Raw genomic sequence first — 22,506 nt, forward strand, 5'->3', positions numbered from 1 at the left:
TCGGTACTATTCCTGGAAATCAAGGACAGTTGTCAAGTTTGCAAACATGTTCCTGGAGATAATGCTTCTAATGAGACTTTGACATGAATCACCCAAAATTCTGGCTGCACTCACTTTAATGAATTTATTTTAGACCAACTCCTTGCTAACAGTATTCTCTTTAGTTGCCAGTACTGCCAGTCAGCAAGGTATGCCAGTTGGGATTTCTCCAGTTTTTTGGTAGGAGACATCTAGAATGTTTTCCTTAACCTCCTACATCATATTCTCTGTTATCCTTTCTAATCTATATATATTTAAAGCTGTTGAAAGAATTGACATTTCCTCTTTTCACTGCGGATTCTGCCAGTATTTCTTTTGAGTGCTCAATATGTATAGCAGAGCCCTGACTGGAATTTTTGGCCTCAACCAGCTGGCCCCAATGAGGTTGCTCACAGGGCAAGTGGGTTTCAATTAATTCTCAATGTATATTATAAAGAGAAATTAAATGTAGTAAGAAATTACATTCTTGACATTTTGGGGACCCAGCACATATACATGCTATACACTTATCAGTGCCGAACCATTGTGGAAGTCTTCTTTTTTAACAGTATCTATAATATATACACATTTTTAACAGCGTGCAGCTTCTCTGGTGGATCTCTATCAACTGTGCACAGCATTTTCTAGCATCTACTTCCACACTTCACACTATGTTCTACAACAGTTCCTCCTTCCCCTTCCACATTTGCTGACACTTCTTCCTCCAATGTCCACGCTGCATTCACTGTCAGCTTACCCACTGGACCTTCTCCCCCTATTGTCCATGATATCGCACTATATTTCTTGCCAGTGCCCCTGGATCTTCCTTCAGCTCAGCTACATTCTTTCCTCTCTCCTTCTCCGAAGTACTCACACTTACTGCCTTCTTCCTTTCTTTCCCAGTTAGCCTCTACTCTGTCTTCTCTCATCCACTCCCCCCCTCCCCCAATATTCCATGCCCAGTTCTCCCGCCCCCACCATGAACAACTTTCACTCTACCTCTTCTATGCCCCATTAGTCCACACACAGTTACTTCTCTTCCTAGGTTTACTCCCTCTGGTCTATCCATGTTCAGCTGTCATTATGCCTCATCTTTCTTTCCACATGGTCCATAATTGATTCCTGCACTTGTTTGGATAGAAGAAAAAAGTTATGTGTGAATGTGTATATTTTGTTCAAAATTCCAGGTTCCCTATGTACCAGTACACCATTAGTGTAACACAAGAAGTAATTCACCAGCTGATCTCATTAGCACACACCCTGCACCTGCTCTCCTCCTCCAGGAGATTGATCCCACATCTGTACCGACATGCAGGCAGTAGTATTAAAAGTATACGTGGTTTGTCCCTAGAAGTCTGTAAAGCTCACCATGTAATATATAATCTGACTGTACAATCTTCTTTAGATCTACCATCAACTATGTAGTGCAAAAGCCTGTCTGATTGGATACAGAGTGCTTGGATAGATAGGTGTGCCCTCCTGTACAGTGTGAGTGTCTGAAGCTCCAGGCTGTGTTGCAGTGTGAATAAGACACACATAAAACAATTGTTTACTGTATCCTCGCAGTGACTGCCTTTTTACAGTGCAGTAGAATACTGGTCACCACACATAGTGTGGATTGGCCCTAATCTCCACTCTACCAAAACTAAAAAAAAAAAAAAAAAAAAGGTTTTGCCATTAGTTATACCTTAATGCTATAGGTCATTGAATGCAAATTTAATATATCAGATGTGTTTGAATGATAACTGAATAGGGTGGGATTGAGAGCCAACAGCTATGATAGCCTTTACTTTGACTTCAGTCTGCTGATTCACTAACAGTATGTTCAATACATTCTATAATAAAATGAAATATCTATGATTTTCATTGTGCAAGGATTGTCTGAAACATTTGGACTAGTTAAATAATACCTTGTACTGCTTTATATGACAAATCTGCATGAAACCAGTTCTATGTAGTCATATGGTGGTTCTCCATCAATTACGGCATTTAACTCTTAGCACTCAGAACTACTTAGTAAACACTGAATAAAACCCTTCAACTGGAATTATCAGAGAAATGCCATCTGTTGATTGTTGGTGTGCTGATTACAGCAGAAGAAGACTGTGGGTAAAGGCAGGTAAAAGCCTGAGAAGTGCAGCAATCAGCAAACAGATTTAAAGGACTAGTAAAGTATTACAGGGCAAGTAATGATATTTACATACATAAAGGAATGGCTGCCCATGTAAGAGATGACAAAATCTGCTGAGTGTCAGGTTTGACCACAGCAGGGAATGCTACAGCATACATTATGTCCTTGGCATGCACAGCATAGGGATTTTCTAGCAAGCACATCGGATAATCTTTTCAACTCATCCCATAGCTTGTGTCAGATGTGCAATGTCACATATAACATACTGGAACCGATACTTGAATCATTCATATCACTTGCATTTTGAGCACTGTCTTTGCACTTGCTATATACAATTAAGTAAGCCAATCAAAGGTAAAATATCCATAGTGTAAAATACAAAAAAGCACTATCAAACAAAGGCAAAAAGCTGCATACAATGGGTATAGATATACAATAAACCCCTTAGAACATATATGTAATAATTGCAGCGGTAAATAAAATGTGAATATATAAGTCCACCATATATGATTAATGAAAACATACAGTGGGGAAAATAATTATTTGATCCTCTGCAGATTTTGTAAGTTTGCCCACTTACAATGAAATGAAGGGTCTATAATTTTTATCATAGGTGTATTCAGGGCTGTGGATAAGAGGGTACCACCAGTCCTCCTGTACGGGACCCAGGCCAGCAGGGGGGCCCAGGCAGCTGGGTGAATCAGAGGTGGGCAGGGAGGGTGATCAGCACAGTGGTGAGAGGCAATTACTAGAACTGTTCCCCTGTATAGCTCCCTCTGCAGCACCGGAAAACTGGCTTCTTCTCTTCTTCCCATTGGTTCCAGAAATTTCCCTCCCACCGCGCCCATCACCCTCCCTTTGCACCATACATTTCCCCCTACTGCCCAGGCCCCCTGTGTGTCCCCACCCCCTCAGTGCTGCTAGCTTCCCTCCTCTCCTTACCAACAGCAGCAGCAAGCACACAATAGGATCCTTCAGGATAGAGAGTGGGGGAAGGGATTGGTAAATACGTCATATTTACCAGCCCCTTCATTTCCTAAATGATCACAATGAGTGATTGGCACCAATTGCTCATTGTGTTCATTCATAACTTAAGCATAGTAAACTGTGTTTTTTTGGGGGGAGGGGGACCTGTCAGGTTGGCTGTATGGGGCCCCGTGGTTTCTAACAGTGGACCTGGGTGTATTTTGATATGATAGAGACAGAATATCAGCCAAAAATCCAGAAAAAAACACATGATACAAATGTTATAAACTGAGTTGCAGTACAGTGAGTAAAATAAGTATTTGATCCCCAAGCAAAACATGACAGTACTTGGTGGAGATACCCTTGTTGGCAAGCACAGAGGTAAGACGGGATTTTGGTCAACTCTTTTACACAGATCTCCTCTAAATCCTTAAGGTTTCTTGGCTGTCACTTGACAACTTGACGTTTCAGTTCCCTACATAAATTATCTATAGGATTAAGGTCTGAAGACTGGCTAGGCCACTCCATGACCTTAATGTGCTTCTTCTTGAGCCACTCCTTTGTTGCCTTGGCGATATGTTTTTGGTCATTTTCATGCTGGAAAATCCATCTTCGGTGTTCTGGCTAAGCGAAGAAGGTTTTCATCCAAGATTTTACAATACATGGCCCCATCCATTGGTCCCTCAATGTGGCAAATTCAGCCTGTACCTTTAGCAGAGAAACAGCCCCAAAGCATAATGTTTCCACCTCCAAGCTTGACTGTAGGGATGGCGTTCTTATTGTCATAATCTGCTTTTTTCTTCCTTCAAACACCGCAACGAGTTAATTCCAAAGAGCTCAATTTTGGTCTCATTTAACCACAGCACTTTTCCCAATCCTTCTCTGAATCATTTAGATGTTCACTGGCAAACTTCAGACGGGCCTGTACATGTGCCTTCTTGAGGAGGGGGACCTTGCGGGCACTGCAGGATTTAAATCCAAGGCGGTGTATTGTGTTACCAATGGTTTGTTTGGTGACTGTAGTCCCAACTGCCTTGAGATCATTCATAAGCTCCTCCCATGAAGGTCTGGGCTGATCTTTCACTTTTCTCATGATCATCCTTACCCCATGAGGCAAAATCTTGCATGGAGCTCCATACTGAGGCTGATTAATGACTATTTTGTATTTCTTCCATTTGCGAATAATCGCTCCGACAGTTGTCTACTTATCACCAAGCTTCTTGCTGATGATCTTGTAGCCCATTCCAGCTTTGTGAAGGTCTACAATTTTGACCCTGAGATCCTTTGACAGCTCCTTGGTCTTGCCCATGATGACGAGGTTTGAATGGAAGAAAGAGATTCTGTGGAGAGGTGCCTTTTATACAAATAATAAGTTGTCATTTGGAGCACCCTCTTAAATTGACAGGACCAATCTGTGTACCACATGAGTACATAGCCAGTCTGTGGGAGCCAGAATTATTGTTGGTTGGTGGGGGATCAAATACTTATTTTACTCACTGAACTGCAACTCAGTTTAAAAAAAATTTGTATCGTGTTTTTTCTAGATTTTTGGTTCATATTCTGTCATTATAATTTAAAATATATATATGATAAAAATGGTAGACCCTTCATTTCTTTCTAAGTGGGCAAACTTACAAAATCTGCAGGGGATCAAATAATTATTTTCCCCCACTGTAAATGTGTCTATGAATCAAAGGTAAAATGTTCTTGCACTGATCAATCACAATACAAAGAGTGAATATCACATATATATCCAGTGAGTAACCAATGTATCCCAGTGTCTTGCTCAGACCTTTACCATATATAAAAGAAACATTTGCTGTGTTTATTTCTCACCCTATAGGAAGATTGCAAGATTACCACAACAAAATGCTAAGGATAGAACAGCAATATGTACTTCTTGTATACAGGGCCATATTTACATCTTAGGAGCCTATAGGCAGAGAATTCTGAAGCACACACTCTTCATTCAGAGGGAGATGTAAACACTGATAATGTATAATCATCAGCGGCAGTGGAATCTACACACCTCAGCTCATGGAGACATAAGTGTGTTTATGTCCTTGTGAGTTCAGACCCAGTACAGACCACTTACTGCTGACAACGCGATCCTGTGTTAATCCTTTACAGCCATGTACATAAGCCCCTTATGTCACATATTGTCTTTTATTATGTTATATGGCTATAAAATGGCTGTCCAGTACTGGTAGTGGACACAGACAAAGCCTGCTCTACTCTATGGGTGGCCAGGAGTAAACTGACCATTCTGTCTGTTTACACCCAACTGCCCTCCTATCCTATCTGCCTAGAAAGAGGAGGACGGATCCTTTTCCGTTTTTTTTTTTTTATTTATTGGGTCTAAACGAACACAAGTTCATTTACACCTACCAGTCCATAGAGGTGAATGAACTGTTCGATCAGGTCTGTCTGGAAAACTGACAGGTGGACCTGATCAGACCCTTCATGTGAAAGGGGCCTTTTTGTTACAGAGCAAATGTCATTTTTGCTCATCTGGTTATTTTGGTATTAAAGTGTAAATAAACCTTGACAATTATTTTTTTTTTCCCCTTTTGGTCTTTTAAATAAATTGTTGAGTGTTTCAAATGCCAGTTGATCCTGCCAAAAATCTAGTGAGTTGATAACTGTCTGCCTCTGTTGATGGTTATCAGTTAACATTGCTGCTAGTTCTCTCTGCAAACTACAGAACAAACCCTCTGCTCTATAATATAGGGAGAAAGTGTTCTGTAGTCCTAAAACATTTCTTGTCCTAAGGTGACAAGGCTGATCCCCCATAAATACAGTAGGGTAAGTGGACATTGTCACCCCAGGACAGGGAATATGTTACTGGCAAGACCACTAGGCCTGAAGGAAGAAACTTAATACAGCCACCACAAGGACTGGTGAGCGGCTATATAATCAACCCCACTAAACCTTCTGTATTTATAACAGTAATGCAGTCAGGCATTTACAGTAATAAATATGACTTCTTTCAGGTTTTTTTCCATGTTTTGTTTTCCAGCAAGGGTTACACACTGTGCTGGCACTTCATTGGAGATTTGGATCACTACACTCAAACAAAAGCAGCAGCCTGGGTCTCCAGTGGTCCGACATGCCCCCCTGCACACTGCTCCAATCAACAGCACTGATGTTGGAAATAACCAATGTGGTTTAAAAGAAAAAATCGCCAGCACTTTCACAATAATCTTTTTCCACTGAGAAATGATCAAATGTGTGCTTAAGTGTTGTATGTGAACAAATTGCATTGGCTTATATTGTAGAATTCTTCCACTGTGGGGCAAATGACGACTGTAGACATTTAAGACCTTAATTCTGGAGTTATGTGTGTTTTGTCACTTTGCTGACATTCAATCTATTTTTTTTTCATATATATTGAGATGTCTGCTGAAAAAGTTCACTTCACATTTTCTATCATAGTATGTCAAATCCTTTAATCACTGCTTGTGATAAGCTGATTAAAATAATCTGCTCAAGCAAAAAATTGATTCTGATATTCTGAAGAAAAGAACTTGAAGCTAATTAATTTAAAAGTGCACTAGCTGAGCCGGATAAACTAGGACTACAGTAATTACTTGCAGCTTCAAACATCTGATAACTGCACATAAGTATGCAGATGACCTTGACAATTAGTAATTGTATATAGCCAAATATCACACTGCAATGCAAGAAACATCTAAAGACAAGTCTATGGAAATCCCCCTATTTATAACTGGGAGTTCATTAGCAGTATATTTTCTAGTTGGCTATTCACACTGACAGTTGTTTAAATGAGTCGGCAAAGATACTTATCTTTATAATAACAAAAACTGAAAACATTTCCAACAGGTCCTACAACAGAGTCTAGTCTGATATCTCTAAATATCATGAGGTCACTAAATATTTATTTAAATTTTATTGGTGCATTAAACTGTATAGTTCTGCCTTGGTTGCATAGTTACATAGTCTGGCTGAAAAAAGAAAAAAGTCCATCCAGTTCAACCATTAAAAAAATAATAATTATAATTCTATACGCACAGTTGAGGCAGAGGAAGGCAAAAAAAACCCAGCAAAGCATGATCCAATTTGCTCCAGCAGGGAAAAAAATTCCTTCCTGATCCCCCGAGAGGCAATCGGATATTCCCTGGATCAACTTTACCTATAAATGTTAGTATCCAGTTATATTCTGTGTATCTAGGAAAGAATCCAGGCCTTTTTCAAAGCAATCCACTGAGCTGGCCAGAACCAACTCTTGAGGGAGTCTATTCCACATTTTCACAGCTCTCACTGTGAAGAAACCTTTCCATGTTAGGAGATTAAATTTCTTTTCCTCCAGACATAAAGAGTGCCCCCTTGTCCTCTGTGATGACCTCAGGGTGAATAACTCTACACGGAGTTCACTATATGAACACTGATGTATTTATACATGTTGATCATATCCCCCTTAATCTCCTCCTCTCAAGAGAGAATAAATTCAGTTAAAGGGGAAGTCCACCAAAAAAGTTCCTTTTTTCATTGATGTGGTCATCCACAAAGTTTTTTTGCTTCCTCAAGTTTCCTACCAGCATATTCCCTCTAACCTCTGTCATTGCTGAACATCCAGTAAAGAGAGGGTAGACGATGCATCAACTGTCTGTCCTGCACCCACAATTCATTTTCTATAAGAATATATGAAGAACTGCATTTAGCAGGTGACATCATAAGACTGACAAAGATAAAACTCGATCTTGGCCGGTCAGTGGAGGGTGAAGGAAATCGTCCTGCCTGTTTTTCTGGAGAGCTGTAAAGACCAGGTGAGGGATTTAGCTCAGCCTTACTCCATGTATTAGAGGGCAGTGCTGTTTAGAGCTCTCAATAAGCTACATTTAAGAACTATTTTATATGCAATTTAAATGGTAATGATAGAGACAAAGATAGAAGCTAGTTCCCCTACACAGGAAAGCCGCCTAACAAAGAAAGACTCTGACATGAGGCACTGTTCATCTATGCCCACTTACTTCCAAAGGAAGTTACAGCCACATTTCTATAGATACAGTATATGTTTAGTCTATTGCCTGACAGAAAGCATATGCCTGTCATTATTCACAAATGAGACAAAATAAAACAGAATGAACACAGACATCAGCGATCACTTCATTTTCTAATGTGACACCTAGTCTAAAAAAGGATAGAGCAAAATACCTTATAATAATAAACAAAATAAAAATAATACACATAATATTTAAGGCTCCATGCACACTAGTGTTTTTTAAAGCTCCTAGAAGCTGTTATCAGGATTTTTGTTCTGCTCCTAGAAGCTAAATAGTGTTATCCTATGTGTCCATACACACTATTTTAGGGCTAGTAGCATTTTTAAAGCTTCAGCGTGTAGGGGCAGAAAAAAAAATTGCTTGGCAGAGTTTTTGGGAGCATACTTCCAACATAAAAAAATGCTGAATGCCCCTAGATGCTATTAAAACACTCCTAACAGCTTTTTTTTTCTACAAGTACTGTAAAAGAGCTAACAAAACGCTAACACTCTTAAATGCTACTACAAACCGGCACAAAACACTATTCTCAGGCATTTTCATCCAGATTTTTTTCTAGTGTTTTCTGCGCTTATAAAAAACGCTAAAAGAAAAAAAACTAAACTTGCCTTGAGTTAAAGATGTGTGTTTAACAGGCATTATCTTTTACAACATGTAATTTTGCAAAGTGTAATTACTTAATACATTAATGTTAATGCAGCGCTGAGTAATTTCTTAAAAGAAGCTCCATTATTACCTTGTCACAGTGATCTGAGTCATAGTTCAGTCCAATTCCACAGTCATCTGTAATTTCTGACAAATCTTCGTCATCAAATTCTTCCAAACTGATGTCTTGTGATGGCCTAATGTCAAAAAACAGTGACAGCATGAAGAACCACAGCCTAAAGTAAAATGACACATGCATGGTGGTACAAATGCATTTTTTTTACAAAATGACCATTGTTGGGGCAATAAACAGCACTCGTCGTGTTTAAATCCCATTCAATGCCATTTAAATCCCATTGATATATTGGCGTTTTATACAAAGAACAGGTGAAATGTTTCAGAAAGGTGTCACACATTTTTCTGATTTTACCAATATTAGTCAAGAGGAAAGATACACTGTACAAGGAACAGTTAATTTCTTATAATCAATCCTTTTTGCGTTTTTAAGGAGTAATGGTTATATGCCAAGGCTTTCTTTTATTGCTTTACTTTGGAATGGATTAAATAAATTGGTACATATATGAACAGAAATATTACATAATAGAAAAGTATGCTAGAACATACAGTATATGGAAGTAAGAATTATCAGCTACTGTATATAACTGCAAATGTGGTATTACTGTCAAAATAAATAAACTGTAAAATAATATAATCAATTGTGAAAACATGTAACAAAACAGAATAATCCTCGATGTTTTAAGTTGGCCATACATGGCTCAGTTCTTGTTGTTCAGCCAGCCAGCTGAACGAAAAAAAACAAAACCAATTTCTCCATCCACACATTCGAGGGGATAAGGAAATATTCCCCACTAGGTCTCCCCTGCTGTCAGAATACATTAAGCAGCACTGCAGACAAATAGCTGCATATGCTGATTAAGCAAAAAAATATCAACAAGCCATTCATGAAAAGTTGATTGATAGACTGACTTCCCATGAATAGGAGCAGCCATACAAGGATCAAAATTTGCCCAGTTGCTGCTGAACCAATCCATGTATAGCCAGCTTTACTCTCAAAGCAATATTATAGCAATATTAAGCAATAAATTATTAAATATCACCTAATGCAATAAAGGTCATCGACTCACCAAACACATTTTACTAAAATAGGGACTTCTACAAGTTCTCCATTAAAAATGTATAGTAGATCTCCATAAAGGCAGGAATTTTTGTTTGAGGAACGTTAATAATAAATGTGTTAATTGCTGAAGCATCCCTGTTCCAAACACTATTCAGACTCTCATCAATAACTGATGGCATAATAAAAGTAGTGGAAAGTTGTGGAAATCTACGTCCTCACCATCCATATAACCATGGATCTGCTGCGATTAGGATATCAAACTTATGCAGAAGCTGACTAGTTTCTTCAAGAGTATGGATTCCAAATTCCAAACTGCTTGGTTTTACTGGATGGATTTTACCTTTAAGGACTCCTCTATGGTATAATACCACCTAACACCTCAAACACACCTTTCACCCCCATTAATGTCTAACTGGTGTTCATAATTGTCCCTTTAGCCCTTTGATCATTTAGCTTCCCCTCAATTCTTTTTCCTTTTCCTATACCATGCTCCAACCTTAACTCCATGTCACTCTAGCATCCTTTTTCACCTTACTGATGGGGAGCCTGCATCCCTCTGTCTGGCTAATCCACTTGTACTGATCCTTGTTTTGCTTTCTCCTCCTAACCACCCACCCTAGCCATGCCCCCATTGTCCCTATCCAACAGTCAGCCCTCCTCCCCCTTGTCATTCTGATTTCTGTTATTTTCCCTTCACCTGTAATCACCCAGAATATGTCGATTTTTTCCTTGTAAAAATTCAGCATTGGGTATTATCATGAAGCACTTTGGTAGTTACTTGGTGACCTCTTTCTGCTCACGCTTTACCACATCATGCAATAACTTGAGGTTTCTCCATACCATAGAACTGTTGTTTCCTTTGCTACCTGTATATTTGATGCCTATGGCCAATACACCTGATCTGTACTGTATTTATTGCTAATGTCAAAATAAAGAATGCATAAAAAGTGGTGGAACAAAAAAGAAACTTGGATTTAAAATGAGTCTTAATTAAACCATAGAGAAGACTTTAAATTTAAAATCCATCCAGTAAAACCAAATGGTTTAAAATTTAGAATCTGTTCTCTTTTAGTTTTCTTCCATGCTATTTTAGAAAACCACGTAGAAGAATTTTACAAATATGAAAGAAGCAGATATTGCACCTTTTTAAAATGGTGATAATTTCTTGTGTGCTTTTTTTAAATTTTAACTCTACTGCATGACATCTTATGTATTGACTATGGAAAGAATGTACTGCCGCATATGTCAATACAGGAAAAGCAAGCTATTATAGCACCACTCTGCAAGAAAAACATACCAAAACCCAGACAGAGCCAAAGAAGAAAAGACACCCAATTACCAATCAGACATGAAAAACAAATGCATGTAGTAAAGCGAGAGATTAGTCAGTGGAGACAGAACACTTTGATCTCAGACGAGAAGCAGCAGCCACAAAACAGAGGATATTTGTAAATCTAAATAATGCCGTATATGACAGCACAGGTACAAGAAGAAAAAAGGTGTGATTTCATACTGTCTGATGTTTTCATGTGCAAACTAAAACATCCCGATCATTTTGCATCATTATCTGTCGCACTTAGCCTGCGCTAAGCTTTTCATTGGAAACATGTTTTAATTCCCTACTGAGATCCATCGCTGAGCTGCAAGGAGACAGAACATGAAAGCGTCTGAGACCTGGCAAACACAGTGTGTGCTGGAGCTGCAAAAAACAATGTACACACCACATACTGTATATTATTATTATGCAGTATTTATATAGCACCAACGGTTTGCTCAGCGCTGTACATTATAATGGGAGACAGAACACGAGACAGCACAGTAACAATACAATACAATACACGAGGGGTTCGAGGGCCCTGCTCCTTGGAGCTTACATGAATCCTAAACTCCCTGCTGTACACTCATAAATAATATACTTGATCAATTTTTATAGCGGCAACAATTTAACGGCTTCCTGCCCATCAGTACATCAAGATTGATCGATTTTAAAATATATACACTCACTGGCCACTTTATTAGGTACACCTGTTCAATTGCTTGGTAACACAAATTGCTAATCAGCCAATCACATGGCAGCAACTCATTGCATTTAGGCATGTAGATGTGGTGAAGACAACTTGCTGAAGTTCAAACTGACCATCAGAATAGGGAAGAAAGAGAATTTAAGTGACTTTGAAAGTGGTATGGTTGTTGGTGAATCTCCCAGAAAAAACAGGGCCTCAAGGTCTCAGAAGCAGTAGTTTGGAAATCCCTATATGCATATCAATCTGAAGAAATTGGTTACGGATTCAACCAACCATGGATTTTTTTTTATATATATATGTAAATACTTGTTCATAGTGTATTGGCATAGATACACAGGCTGGTGGTAAAAAGGCTATTCACTGAGCAACTTCTTTAATGCAAAAACTTCTTTAAAACCATACAAAACAAAACAATAAAGCACCACACTCCACAGATCCCATACTAAACCCCAAAGGTTGGGGAACATAGTGAACCAAGCATTGAAATATGTATCATTCCAAAGTAACTATATCAGCTCCATATTGCAGGGTAGAACCAATGAAGCCCCCATTATAAGAGACAATTCATGAATTGCAGAGATGCGCCTTTCAAAGTGGACATGCGTGGTAGATGAAAAATATATATATGACGTAAACATGCAGTCCAGAGGAGGAACTTGATGCTATGTCAACCTCCCTCATGCATTGAATAGATGACTCAGCGTCTTGTAATAAATGGTTGCAGAGTCCAAATGGTTGTTGGTGCCAGACGGGCTGGTCTGAGGTTTTCAAAAAGTGCTGATCTACTAGGATTTTCATGCACAGCCATATCTAGGGTTTATAGAGAATGGTCCAAAAAAGGGGAAAAATCCAGTGAGTGGTAGTTGTGTGGACAAAAATGCCTTGATGTCAGAGGAGAATGGGCAGACAGGTTTGAGATGACTCAAAAACTCAACCACTTGTTACAACAGAGGTATACAGAATACCATCTCTGAACACACAACCCATTGAACCTTTAAGCAGATGGGCTACAGCAGCAGAAGACCACACCGGGTGCCACTCCTGTCAAGGTACACTAAAGACAAGGAGCTTGGCAGGGCATGCTGGCACTTGTAGCTTTATAGTAGTTGTAGATCTAGTAATTTCTTATCTCTGGTAATTTATTCTTTTCAGATTTGGAAATTCTGATAATAAATATCAGACATTTTTCTAATTCAGTATACATTTAATCTGGTCCTATGACACTTCTGATAATACTGTCATAAGGTATCTAACAACATTTTGCTTTCATACATATTATATGGCACCTCTGATTGCACAGTTAGTTTGAAAAATGGCCATCTAGTTCAACCAATAGAAAAGAAAAAACAAACAAATAGAAAACCTCCATATACACAATCTTAGTCCCCTTTAACATGGGGCAGAATCCGCTTTGCTCAGCAGGGAATCTCTCTTCTGATCCCCTGCTGATCATAGCAGAGCGGGTGGATGACAGGCCCTTGTCCATTCAGGTTATGCAGAGCAGACATGGACAAAGCCCGCTCTGTTCTATGGTCGGTCAGGTGTAAATTGATCAGCTCTCCGTTAATACCCAACTGCCCTTTGATCTGATCCGCCTACACTGAGGGAAACGGATCCCTTTCCATTTTTTTTTAGTGGACTGGATTGGAGGCAGGCGGGTGTAAATGGACACAATGCCACTAGTTCCTGCCAGTCCATAAGGATACATGGACCATCCGATCAGGTCCACCTGAAAAACTGACAGATGGCCCTGATCAGATCACCTGTGTGAAAGGGGCCTTATACCCCCAGTTCATCCAAAGGAAGGCAAAAAAAAAAACTCAAATAAAGCATGATCCCATTTCTTCCTGATCCCCCAGAAGGCAAGCGGATATTCCCTGGATCAACTACCCAATACATTGCAAGGGTTCCGGCAATGGCACCTCTGGTAACTTTGGTATGGATCAGTCTTCTGTTAGACACTGGTCTAGCTTTGTCATTTCTTGTGTGTGTCTTTATGAGGATCCATATATAGGGATAATTAGGCCTGTACTGGCTTTAGGATTATTTGTGTTTATAGACTCCTGAAAATAAAATCCTGCCCTGGTTGTGACTGTAATGACTCATCTATGAGCATACTGGAATGGCTACCCTATTTCACTAATAGAAATCAATAAGTCTCATTAAAATTAATCAAGCAAAAAGCTGTAAGCCGGTCATGTCAGCCTCAGTCTAACTGGCTAGATTTCACTAAGTAAACATCAATGACAACCTATGGATTCAACCTAACACCATCCATTAACAACTCCAACACGCCGCAGGAATGCTTTTTGCCTCCAAGAAAATGAAAAAATTCACTCATGCATTGGGGCCCCTTGCACTGCAAGAGTTAATTACGTATTTAGTACACGGGGTTGAGGATTAAGGAGAAAATTATTTCCTTACACCCCCCTCCAGCAGGCTCCTTTGAGCGCTGCAACTGGTTCCCCACAGCTCCATACAACACAGGGTTAATGCCCCAAACTGGAGCTTTGGGTGGGGGAGGAGAGCAATGGAGTGGAGAGACAGGTAAATGATAGAACCTGCACTGCAAGACAGAACGCAAACCCCTAGGCATAATGAGCTTTGGATTTTTTTATTTTCTTAAGAGTTGGAAACCATTTTGCATACTCTTCCTTTAATAAAACCAAAGATTGATTTCCCCTCCTTGTGAATGTTTTTTTTTTAATATCATTAATCAACTGTTCATAAAGCAAGCATTAAGTTAAATTCCCAAATAAGTTTTTCCATTTTTTTCAGCTGGTTTTTTTCTTCATACTGCATCTTACGTCACTCAATTCACTAACAAAGCTCAGCTGACAAAGATACATAACATGTAAACAAACAGTAGGGATAAGCCCTGGCGTAATTGGATCCTAGTCCGAACCCACCTGAGCTAGCCTACCGAGAAGCTGTCACTCTAGTTAGTCTGGCTGAAAAAGACACAAGTCCAAATAGTTCAACCATAAAAGGAAAACACATATTTATCCTATATACACAGTTGATCCAGAGCAAGGCAAAAAAACAAACAAACAGCAAAGCATGATCCAATTTTCTCCTGCAGGCAATTAGATATTCCCATGATCAACTTTACCTATAAATGTTAGTATCCATTTATATTATGTGTATCTAGGAAAGAGTCCAGGAATTTTTTAAAGCAATCCACTGAGCTGGCCAGAACCAGCTCTTGAGGGAGTCTATTCCAGATTTTCACAGCGCTTACTGTGAAGAAACCTTTCTGTATTTGGAGATTAAATCTCTTTTCCTCCAGACCTAAAGAGTGCCCACTTGTCCTCTGTGAAGGTGAATAACTCTACACCGAGTTTACTATATGGACCACTTATGTATTTATACATGTTGATCATATTCCCCATTAATCTCCAAGCTCCTCTATGCCTCTTATCAGTTCGGTTGCCCTTCTCTGTACTTTCTCCAGTTCCCCAATATCCTTTTTGTTAATTGGTGCCCAAAACTGAACTGTATATTCCAGATGAGGTCTTACTAATGATTTGTACAGGGTAATATGATATATCTCTCTGGAGTCTATACCTCTTTTAATACAAGAGAGGATTTTTCTTGCTTTAGAAACTGCAGCTTGGCATTGCATGCCATTATTAAGTTTGTGATCTACCACTTACTCCCTCATTTGTACTCCCCCTAGTATGTATGATGCTGGACCAATCATAAGTAGCCGAGGCATTGTCATCCCCACAGCCACTGGTATGCACACCCCTTGCTACATTTAGCTGCAGGGCAGGGAATATCTACAAATGATAGGCCCAGCTAAGTGGCAACATCCTGAGGGCTTGCTCAAATGGATTCAGACTAGGATCCAAACACGCCAGAGCTTATCCCTAGTGGTGTTTTCATACTGGACTCCAACCTTAACTTCATTCTTTTACTGTTGCACAGGCTTATCGCCTGTACTGAAATTACGTATTCTAATTTTACTGCAAACTGTGAGCTTCTCACAATGTGCATTAGAAACTCCTGCAAATGAGATAGAGCCCATCTAACTTCCTGGCTGGAAGAAATTCAGAATAATCTAGTCCTTTCCTCCCCAGCTGAAATGTCCCTGACCCACACTTTTCATTCATTGTATTTTAAAGTGTTACTAAACCTTCAATAGTAAAATCAGTCTGTATATGCAGTGAAGCATGCTTGTTATACTCACTGTGGAACCTAAGGGGTTAAGCCTCTGCATTGTATAAAAAGGCTGTTTAATCCTGACTTCTCTGATCCTCCCCTTCTTCCAGTGCCCCCTCTTATCTCCTGATAAGACATATGGTATGGAGTCACTTTGCACATGCTCAGTTTGGTGAGTATTGCTAGAGAGTTTTTTTATTCTTGGGAGAGTGCATGTGATCAGCACAGGGCAATCAGCACTGTCCAGACAGAGGTCAGGGGTTCTGCATCCTCCTAGAGCAGAATGAAAACTCCTCGTACAATCTTTAACATGTGCTTGGCTGTACACTGATAGAAGTCACAGTCAAACTGCTCTAACTGCTGATGAGGAAAGGTATTCAGCTGTTTATATTTACTAAAATAATTGCACTTTCATGTCTGTGTACTGTGGGAGACCGGATATAGTGAATGCAGGGTCCTGGGTTTAGTAACACTTTAATTCTGTGAATCGTGGATGGTGAGCATCACATGTGGGTTGCACCTGTTCCTGCTGTTTTCAGGAAATAGTCACCCCCAACTGACCTTGATATCCCTGCATTGCACAGAGACTTGGTGATGACATTGCTGGGTCTAAAATAAGGTATGTAATGAAAACACAAAAGTTTTATTTAAAGCAACCTGCGTGCAGAATATTTTAAACCTATCAGGAAAATCTGGTCTCTGTGTTGCAAAACCTTCTCAGATGCATTGAAGCATGAACTATGTTAGATGTGGTTGCCATTGTAGTCCCCAATTCGGGTTGGAATGCAGAAGACTGTTCCTCCTACCACCCTATTTAACTTTTGAACGTGGATGCCAGAACAGCGACAAAGGTATTGTTGACCCTTTTAAAACAAATCATTGGACATCTGATTCATAAGGGTCAGATGGGCTTCTGCACCCATATAGGTGTGAAATGTCCTTATTCTGGTTCCAGATTCGCTGCTTCTTTAGACACTGAGAAGGCCTTCAAATCGAATGGTGATACTTGCAGGCAGTCCTGAGCAAATTAGTTTTTTGACCTAAATCTATATACTAGATCAAACTCCAATAATCCAATCCTAGAGCTTGGATTTGCACTAATGATCCACTCTCACACACTCTACATTGGGGTGGGGGACAAGACACGGCAGCTCCATTTCCCTGGGCCCTGGATCCTCTGGCCATCAGAGGACACCTAGCCTTGATACCTCTCTCCAATGGGTACAGCAGTTTAATGGTTAACTCCACTTTCATGGTGAAAAATAGAAAACAAAAAATAATATAGCATGTACAATTACTACACAAGCCATATTAAAATTAAATGTTATTAGTACTTTTCTGTAAAATTCAATGCTATACAATATGGCAACCAGGAGGCATTCGGTACAGAGTTGGTTCCCCAGAAATGTCATTTTCTCTTCATGTGTTTGGCTCACTGATTTTCCCAGACATCTGCACTAAGATGCAAATCATATTTTAGGCATCCTCTGCAACAAAAATTTAACTTTAGGCGGGATAGCCCAAACATGTTAATTACTTCTAAAGGGATGCCACTGCAACTTTCCTCATTATAATACTGCAAGTGCATGAGCTGATGGATAATGAAAAGTCATTCTCATTCACATTCACTCTGCACACATAATAAAACAAACAACTTATTCTTAAGAGCATAAACAGGTAGGAATCTGCAAAAAAGTTTGTTTCACACTGATTGCCCAGAGGGGATTGTTTTTTTCTCAATAAAAGTGGAGCTACTTGTTAAAGGATAAGTTCACCTTTGAAGTATGTTACATGTTCCATCCATTTTTAGGATGGAATATGTAACATGTTTCCATAGCTAAATATTGAACACAGAAACAGCAAGACTCTGATGAGGTCAGCAGCAAATGCACTAAAAAGGAACCCTAGAACTTATATAAAACACAAAATGTTATGTTCCTATAGCTGCAGCTGCACCCGCTGCCCCCCCCCCCCCCGACAGATAGTATGGGGAGAAGTTTCCCCATAATACCTGTCAGATTTGAAAATAGCGTGGCCATGCGGGGCTCTGCCCACATGGCCACGTCATTTATTCACAGAGTTCTGTGAATAAGTGCCTACAGGTCCTGGCAGCCTTGGCAGCTGTTGGCTTGAAGTTTTCAATGAACTACCACAGCACTGTGGAGCGCCTTGGTGGTTCAATGAAGCTTCCTGTCAGAATATCTGCTTGACCGAACATCCCATATGGCAAGCAGATATTCTGACAGGTCTGCAGGAGATCTGCATGGCATCAGCGAACTACTGATCACTGGTGCAATGTTTTCCAGGCTCCACTGGACAAAAATAATAAATGCACATTTTTTTTTTTAACCTGCAAACAAAATGTGCATTTATTATTTTTGTCCAAAAGGTCAACTTATTTTAGATGGGAATCATCGTTGCCCAAAATCTTTCTTCTTACAAAGACCTGAATCTTTCCCCTGTCCTCAACATTTCAAGTCAAAATGTACTCACTGGCACTCATTTTCCTTATCACTGGTGGGCTACAATTATTTAATAAAAGTTACAATTCTCCCTAAGTTTAGCTATGTCTGTCTTTCCCAACATTAATCGTACCCTGATCTCTTCTATGTAGGCTGGATATATGACACGTTTAACCTCTACCCTCCACCTCCTGGGAAATTTAGTGTTCTGGGACTTCTGCTCCCGCCCTGATGTTACTATCCCTAGGGTAATATCCTTAAAAATTGGAACATAGCCAGACAGAAACACGCCTGCCTTGTCCACTACAATCTGAAACTTCTCCCCGTATTATCTGTCAGAGGGAGGGGGGCGGGTGTTGCTGCAGCTTTGGGAACATGTTACATGTTCCACACAAAAACAGGTGGAACATGTAACATGTTCCCAAAGGTGAACTTATCCTGTAACCCTTTATTAACCCTTAGTTTATTGTAAACAGCCCTAGTTAACTCCTTATTCCCCTTCTCTATTCAACTACTATTTTCCTGTTGATGTTTGACTAATTAGCCATTAATATTTAAACTTTTTTTTGTTTGTTATGTTCACTAATATTTTTACATTAAATATATATTTATACATTTCACATTGAAAAAAAACCCCACAAAAATAAAAAAAAACAAACCAAACACTTCATTTGTAAATAACTTTGCAGTACTTTGTACCAGAAACATAATTTTATTGTCATTATAAGCATGACAAATTTCAGAATAAAATGTGCAATTTTAATGTGCAGTAACACTATTTTTTTTTTTTAAACACTGGTCAAAAAGAAAAAGAGCATTCTGTTTATTTTTGTTGTTTTAATGTCTATGGATTGTGGAAAAAAACATTTTTGCAAGACAATATCATGAAAAGAAAGTCTTGTTATCTTAAAGTGGTAGTAGTCTTTTTTACCATATATAGTATATTACTAAAATAATGCCCCCCCCCCACATGTTAAAGTCCACTACATTATGACAGACTTACCTACAAAAGAAGCCCTCTAGAGCTGTCCTATCACAGCTTCTCGGCGCTGCCATCTTCACCCGGTCTTCATTTCCAGGATTGGAACCTTCGACTGCTTGAATGGCCAGGCAGTGGTAACGTCATGCACATGGGAATCACATAGCCGTGGCATGCAGAGCTGACCATAAATGTGGACTGAACTGCACATGTGTGGTTTAGATCACATTACTCAATGACAGTCCGGGAGGAGATTTATGACAGAAGAGACCTGTCAGTGGATTTTGTAGTGCAAAAGCTTACTACCACTTTAGGTAATGCCAAAAGTTATTGCCAAACAAACAGCTCCATAGCAGAAAGTGGCATTGCAGGTATAGTGTTGAAGATAGACCTGGCTGAAACAGCCAAAAGACACCCAACTCTTTACTTTTTCAATGGCTTTTGATACCCAAAAAAAAAATTCTGTTATATTAGGACTATTAGATCTTCCTTCTTTCACACAATGGAAATCATTTGGTCTAGTTGGCTGATGTGGGACCTGCTGAATAGCTCCCTATAATTCTCATTTCCTTTTCTGCAGCTGTTATAGGATGCCACACATCCACCTAACTGGTTGTTTATGCTTTTCTGGTGACAGGCTACTTCACTGGCTGTTCAAGTTCATCTTTCATTTTTCATGTTATGGGCAGAGGAAAAGAATAGTGCGCTGATTGGTCAGGGATTACTTCTGTCAGACTCATGCTGGCCTCACCCATATGTCTTGCCTGGCTGACAATGTCTTTATAAGCAATCAAAAATATCCGGGACTAACACAGTCGAGCAGCCTGGCAAGGGTGAGAGTTGGCTGACCTGTGGATGTGTAGGGGTCACCATCTGTCCACTCACTGACTAGCTAACCCAGAGTTAAGATGTATTGGAGTCACTTAAAATTGTCTGATTAGATGTCTGCACTGGCATTCGGTACCCATTGGTACTATGGTAAGGCCTGGCAATGCACATTGGTGCGCTTAGCGGCCATTCATTCTACATTGCATGACAGATGTGTGTTGCAGCACCCTAATGTGCAGGGAAATAACAAAAATGATGCATGCACTATTTTTTGGCAGTGCACAATACACATTTGTCACAAGGTACACTGGCACAGGCAATTCATGATGAATGGTACCGTTTTGCACCAACACATGATGCCACAGTAAAGCACCTTATCATGTAGCCTGCACAGAGGGGCTTGCACGGAATTTCTGCAGTTTTTAATCAACTGCATGTTTTCAGGAACAAAATACACTAAAATGAATTTTGGTGCAAACACAATATTATACCTAATTTTTGTAAAATATAAAAGATGGGGTTGCGTTGAACAAACAGATACCAAACAGATCAAGTCTTAAAATTGCACACACCCATGGAATTGCAAAGAACTATGGTACTCAACAGTCTAAAGTCGATGCTTTAAAAGCCTTTACAGGTTACCAGTGCAGTTTGAGAACCCCATTAAAAAGTGATCAGGCGACTCTGGAGCTGCCCAGATGACTTTTATTGGAAAGCTCTTCCCCAGCTCTGAAAGCTGGTACCAGGGTCACAGCTGCAGCTTGCTGTAAACTACTTGTCTACCATGCCATTTATAAACTTACCTTGGTAGCCATGTGGTTAGGGAATGTATTACTTTTTTTGTATTTTAAATCAGTAAACAACAGTTAACTGTTATCCTATTATGGGCAGAGCTTGACTTTTACATTGATGCATATAACCTCAGCTTCCTATATGTCTTTATCTATTAATCATTTCGACATGCTGTTTTTTCTGTAGTTTGCTTATGTATTGTTTCATATAATGCTCAGTTGTAATTACACAGGTTTGTGTTATGTTTACTATAAGACTGAGTGAGGAAAGTTAAGGCCTTATGGAAACACAAAGCTCAGGATTTTCAGTTCCTACAGGAAAATAAAAACAACCTAGGCCAAAAATAGGTGATGTCCTTGTGGATTGCAATTATACATTCTGCTGTGAGAAAAGTACATGAGCTAAATATTTTAATCATGTATTTTTAGTAGTGATGTGAAAGAAAAGCAAATTATTGACTAACCAATAAAAAAAATTAGAACAATCACAGAAAATGACATTATGGATTGAATAAAATGCATAGCTAGACTCACAGGCAGAGGCTTGCTATAATGTGATCAGTAAAAGCAACCTGATATAATGTAAAATAAATTGCACATTATTATGGAAAAAATATTACAAGCAAATCAGGTTCTGATTGCATTAAGAGTGCCCTGACAGCTAGGCAGGAATTTGACAGACACTTTGGTTCCTGTGGTCCATCTCTGCTTTGACAAGTGACATTGTATCCAGAGAGGACATTATTTATAGCTTTGTTCCATTCTGCCTAAGAGGGCAATAAAGGAACCCTTCCATTTTCATGAGAGCATTTTCCTAGCATGTTCTAGCATTATGGATATCTGCCTAGGTTCACTCAGACAGCAATCAAGCAGTCTTTTAGAGACAACTGAAATTTAAATGTGCAATATATATATAGCCCTGATATCCAGTATTAGTGTAAGAATATGTTCTTGATAGACCAACACAAAGTGGCACATAATTGCGAAGTGGAAAGAAAATGATAAATAGTTTTCAAAATTTGTTACAAATAAATATGTGAAAAGTGTCAATACTTTGTAGAACCACCTTTCACTGCAATTACAGATACAAGTCTTTTTGGGAATATCGCTACCAGCTTTGCACATCTCGAGTAAAATTTTTGTCCCATTCTTCTTTGCAAAATAGCTCAAGCTCAGATTGGAAGAGAGCATCTGTGAACAGCAATTTTCAAGTCTTGCCATAGATTCTCAATTGGACTTAGGTCTGAACTTTGACTGGGCCATTTTAACACATAAATATGTTTTGATCTAAACCATTCCATTGTAGCTCTGGCTGTATGTTTAGGGTCGTTGTCCTGCT

General features: G+C 39.3%; 1 protein-coding gene across 1 annotated transcript in view; it reads right to left on the bottom strand.

Annotated features, from left to right (window-relative positions):
- MAPK8IP2 (mitogen-activated protein kinase 8 interacting protein 2) overlaps positions 1-22,506 on the bottom strand; it is a 76,887-nt gene that overhangs the window by 34,768 nt on the left and 19,613 nt on the right. The window contains exon 2 of the mRNA XM_089655311.1: positions 8,873-8,978. Coding sequence (XP_089511437.1) covers positions 8,873-8,978 — 106 coding nt within the window. The remainder of the gene's footprint in view (positions 1-8,872; positions 8,979-22,506) is intronic.

The sequence above is a fragment of the Staurois parvus genome, unplaced genomic scaffold, assembly GCF_062004578.1.
Source record: "Staurois parvus isolate SC_StPar_1 unplaced genomic scaffold, SC_StPar_1.0 ptg000832l, whole genome shotgun sequence".
NCBI lineage: Eukaryota > Metazoa > Chordata > Amphibia > Anura > Ranidae > Staurois > Staurois parvus.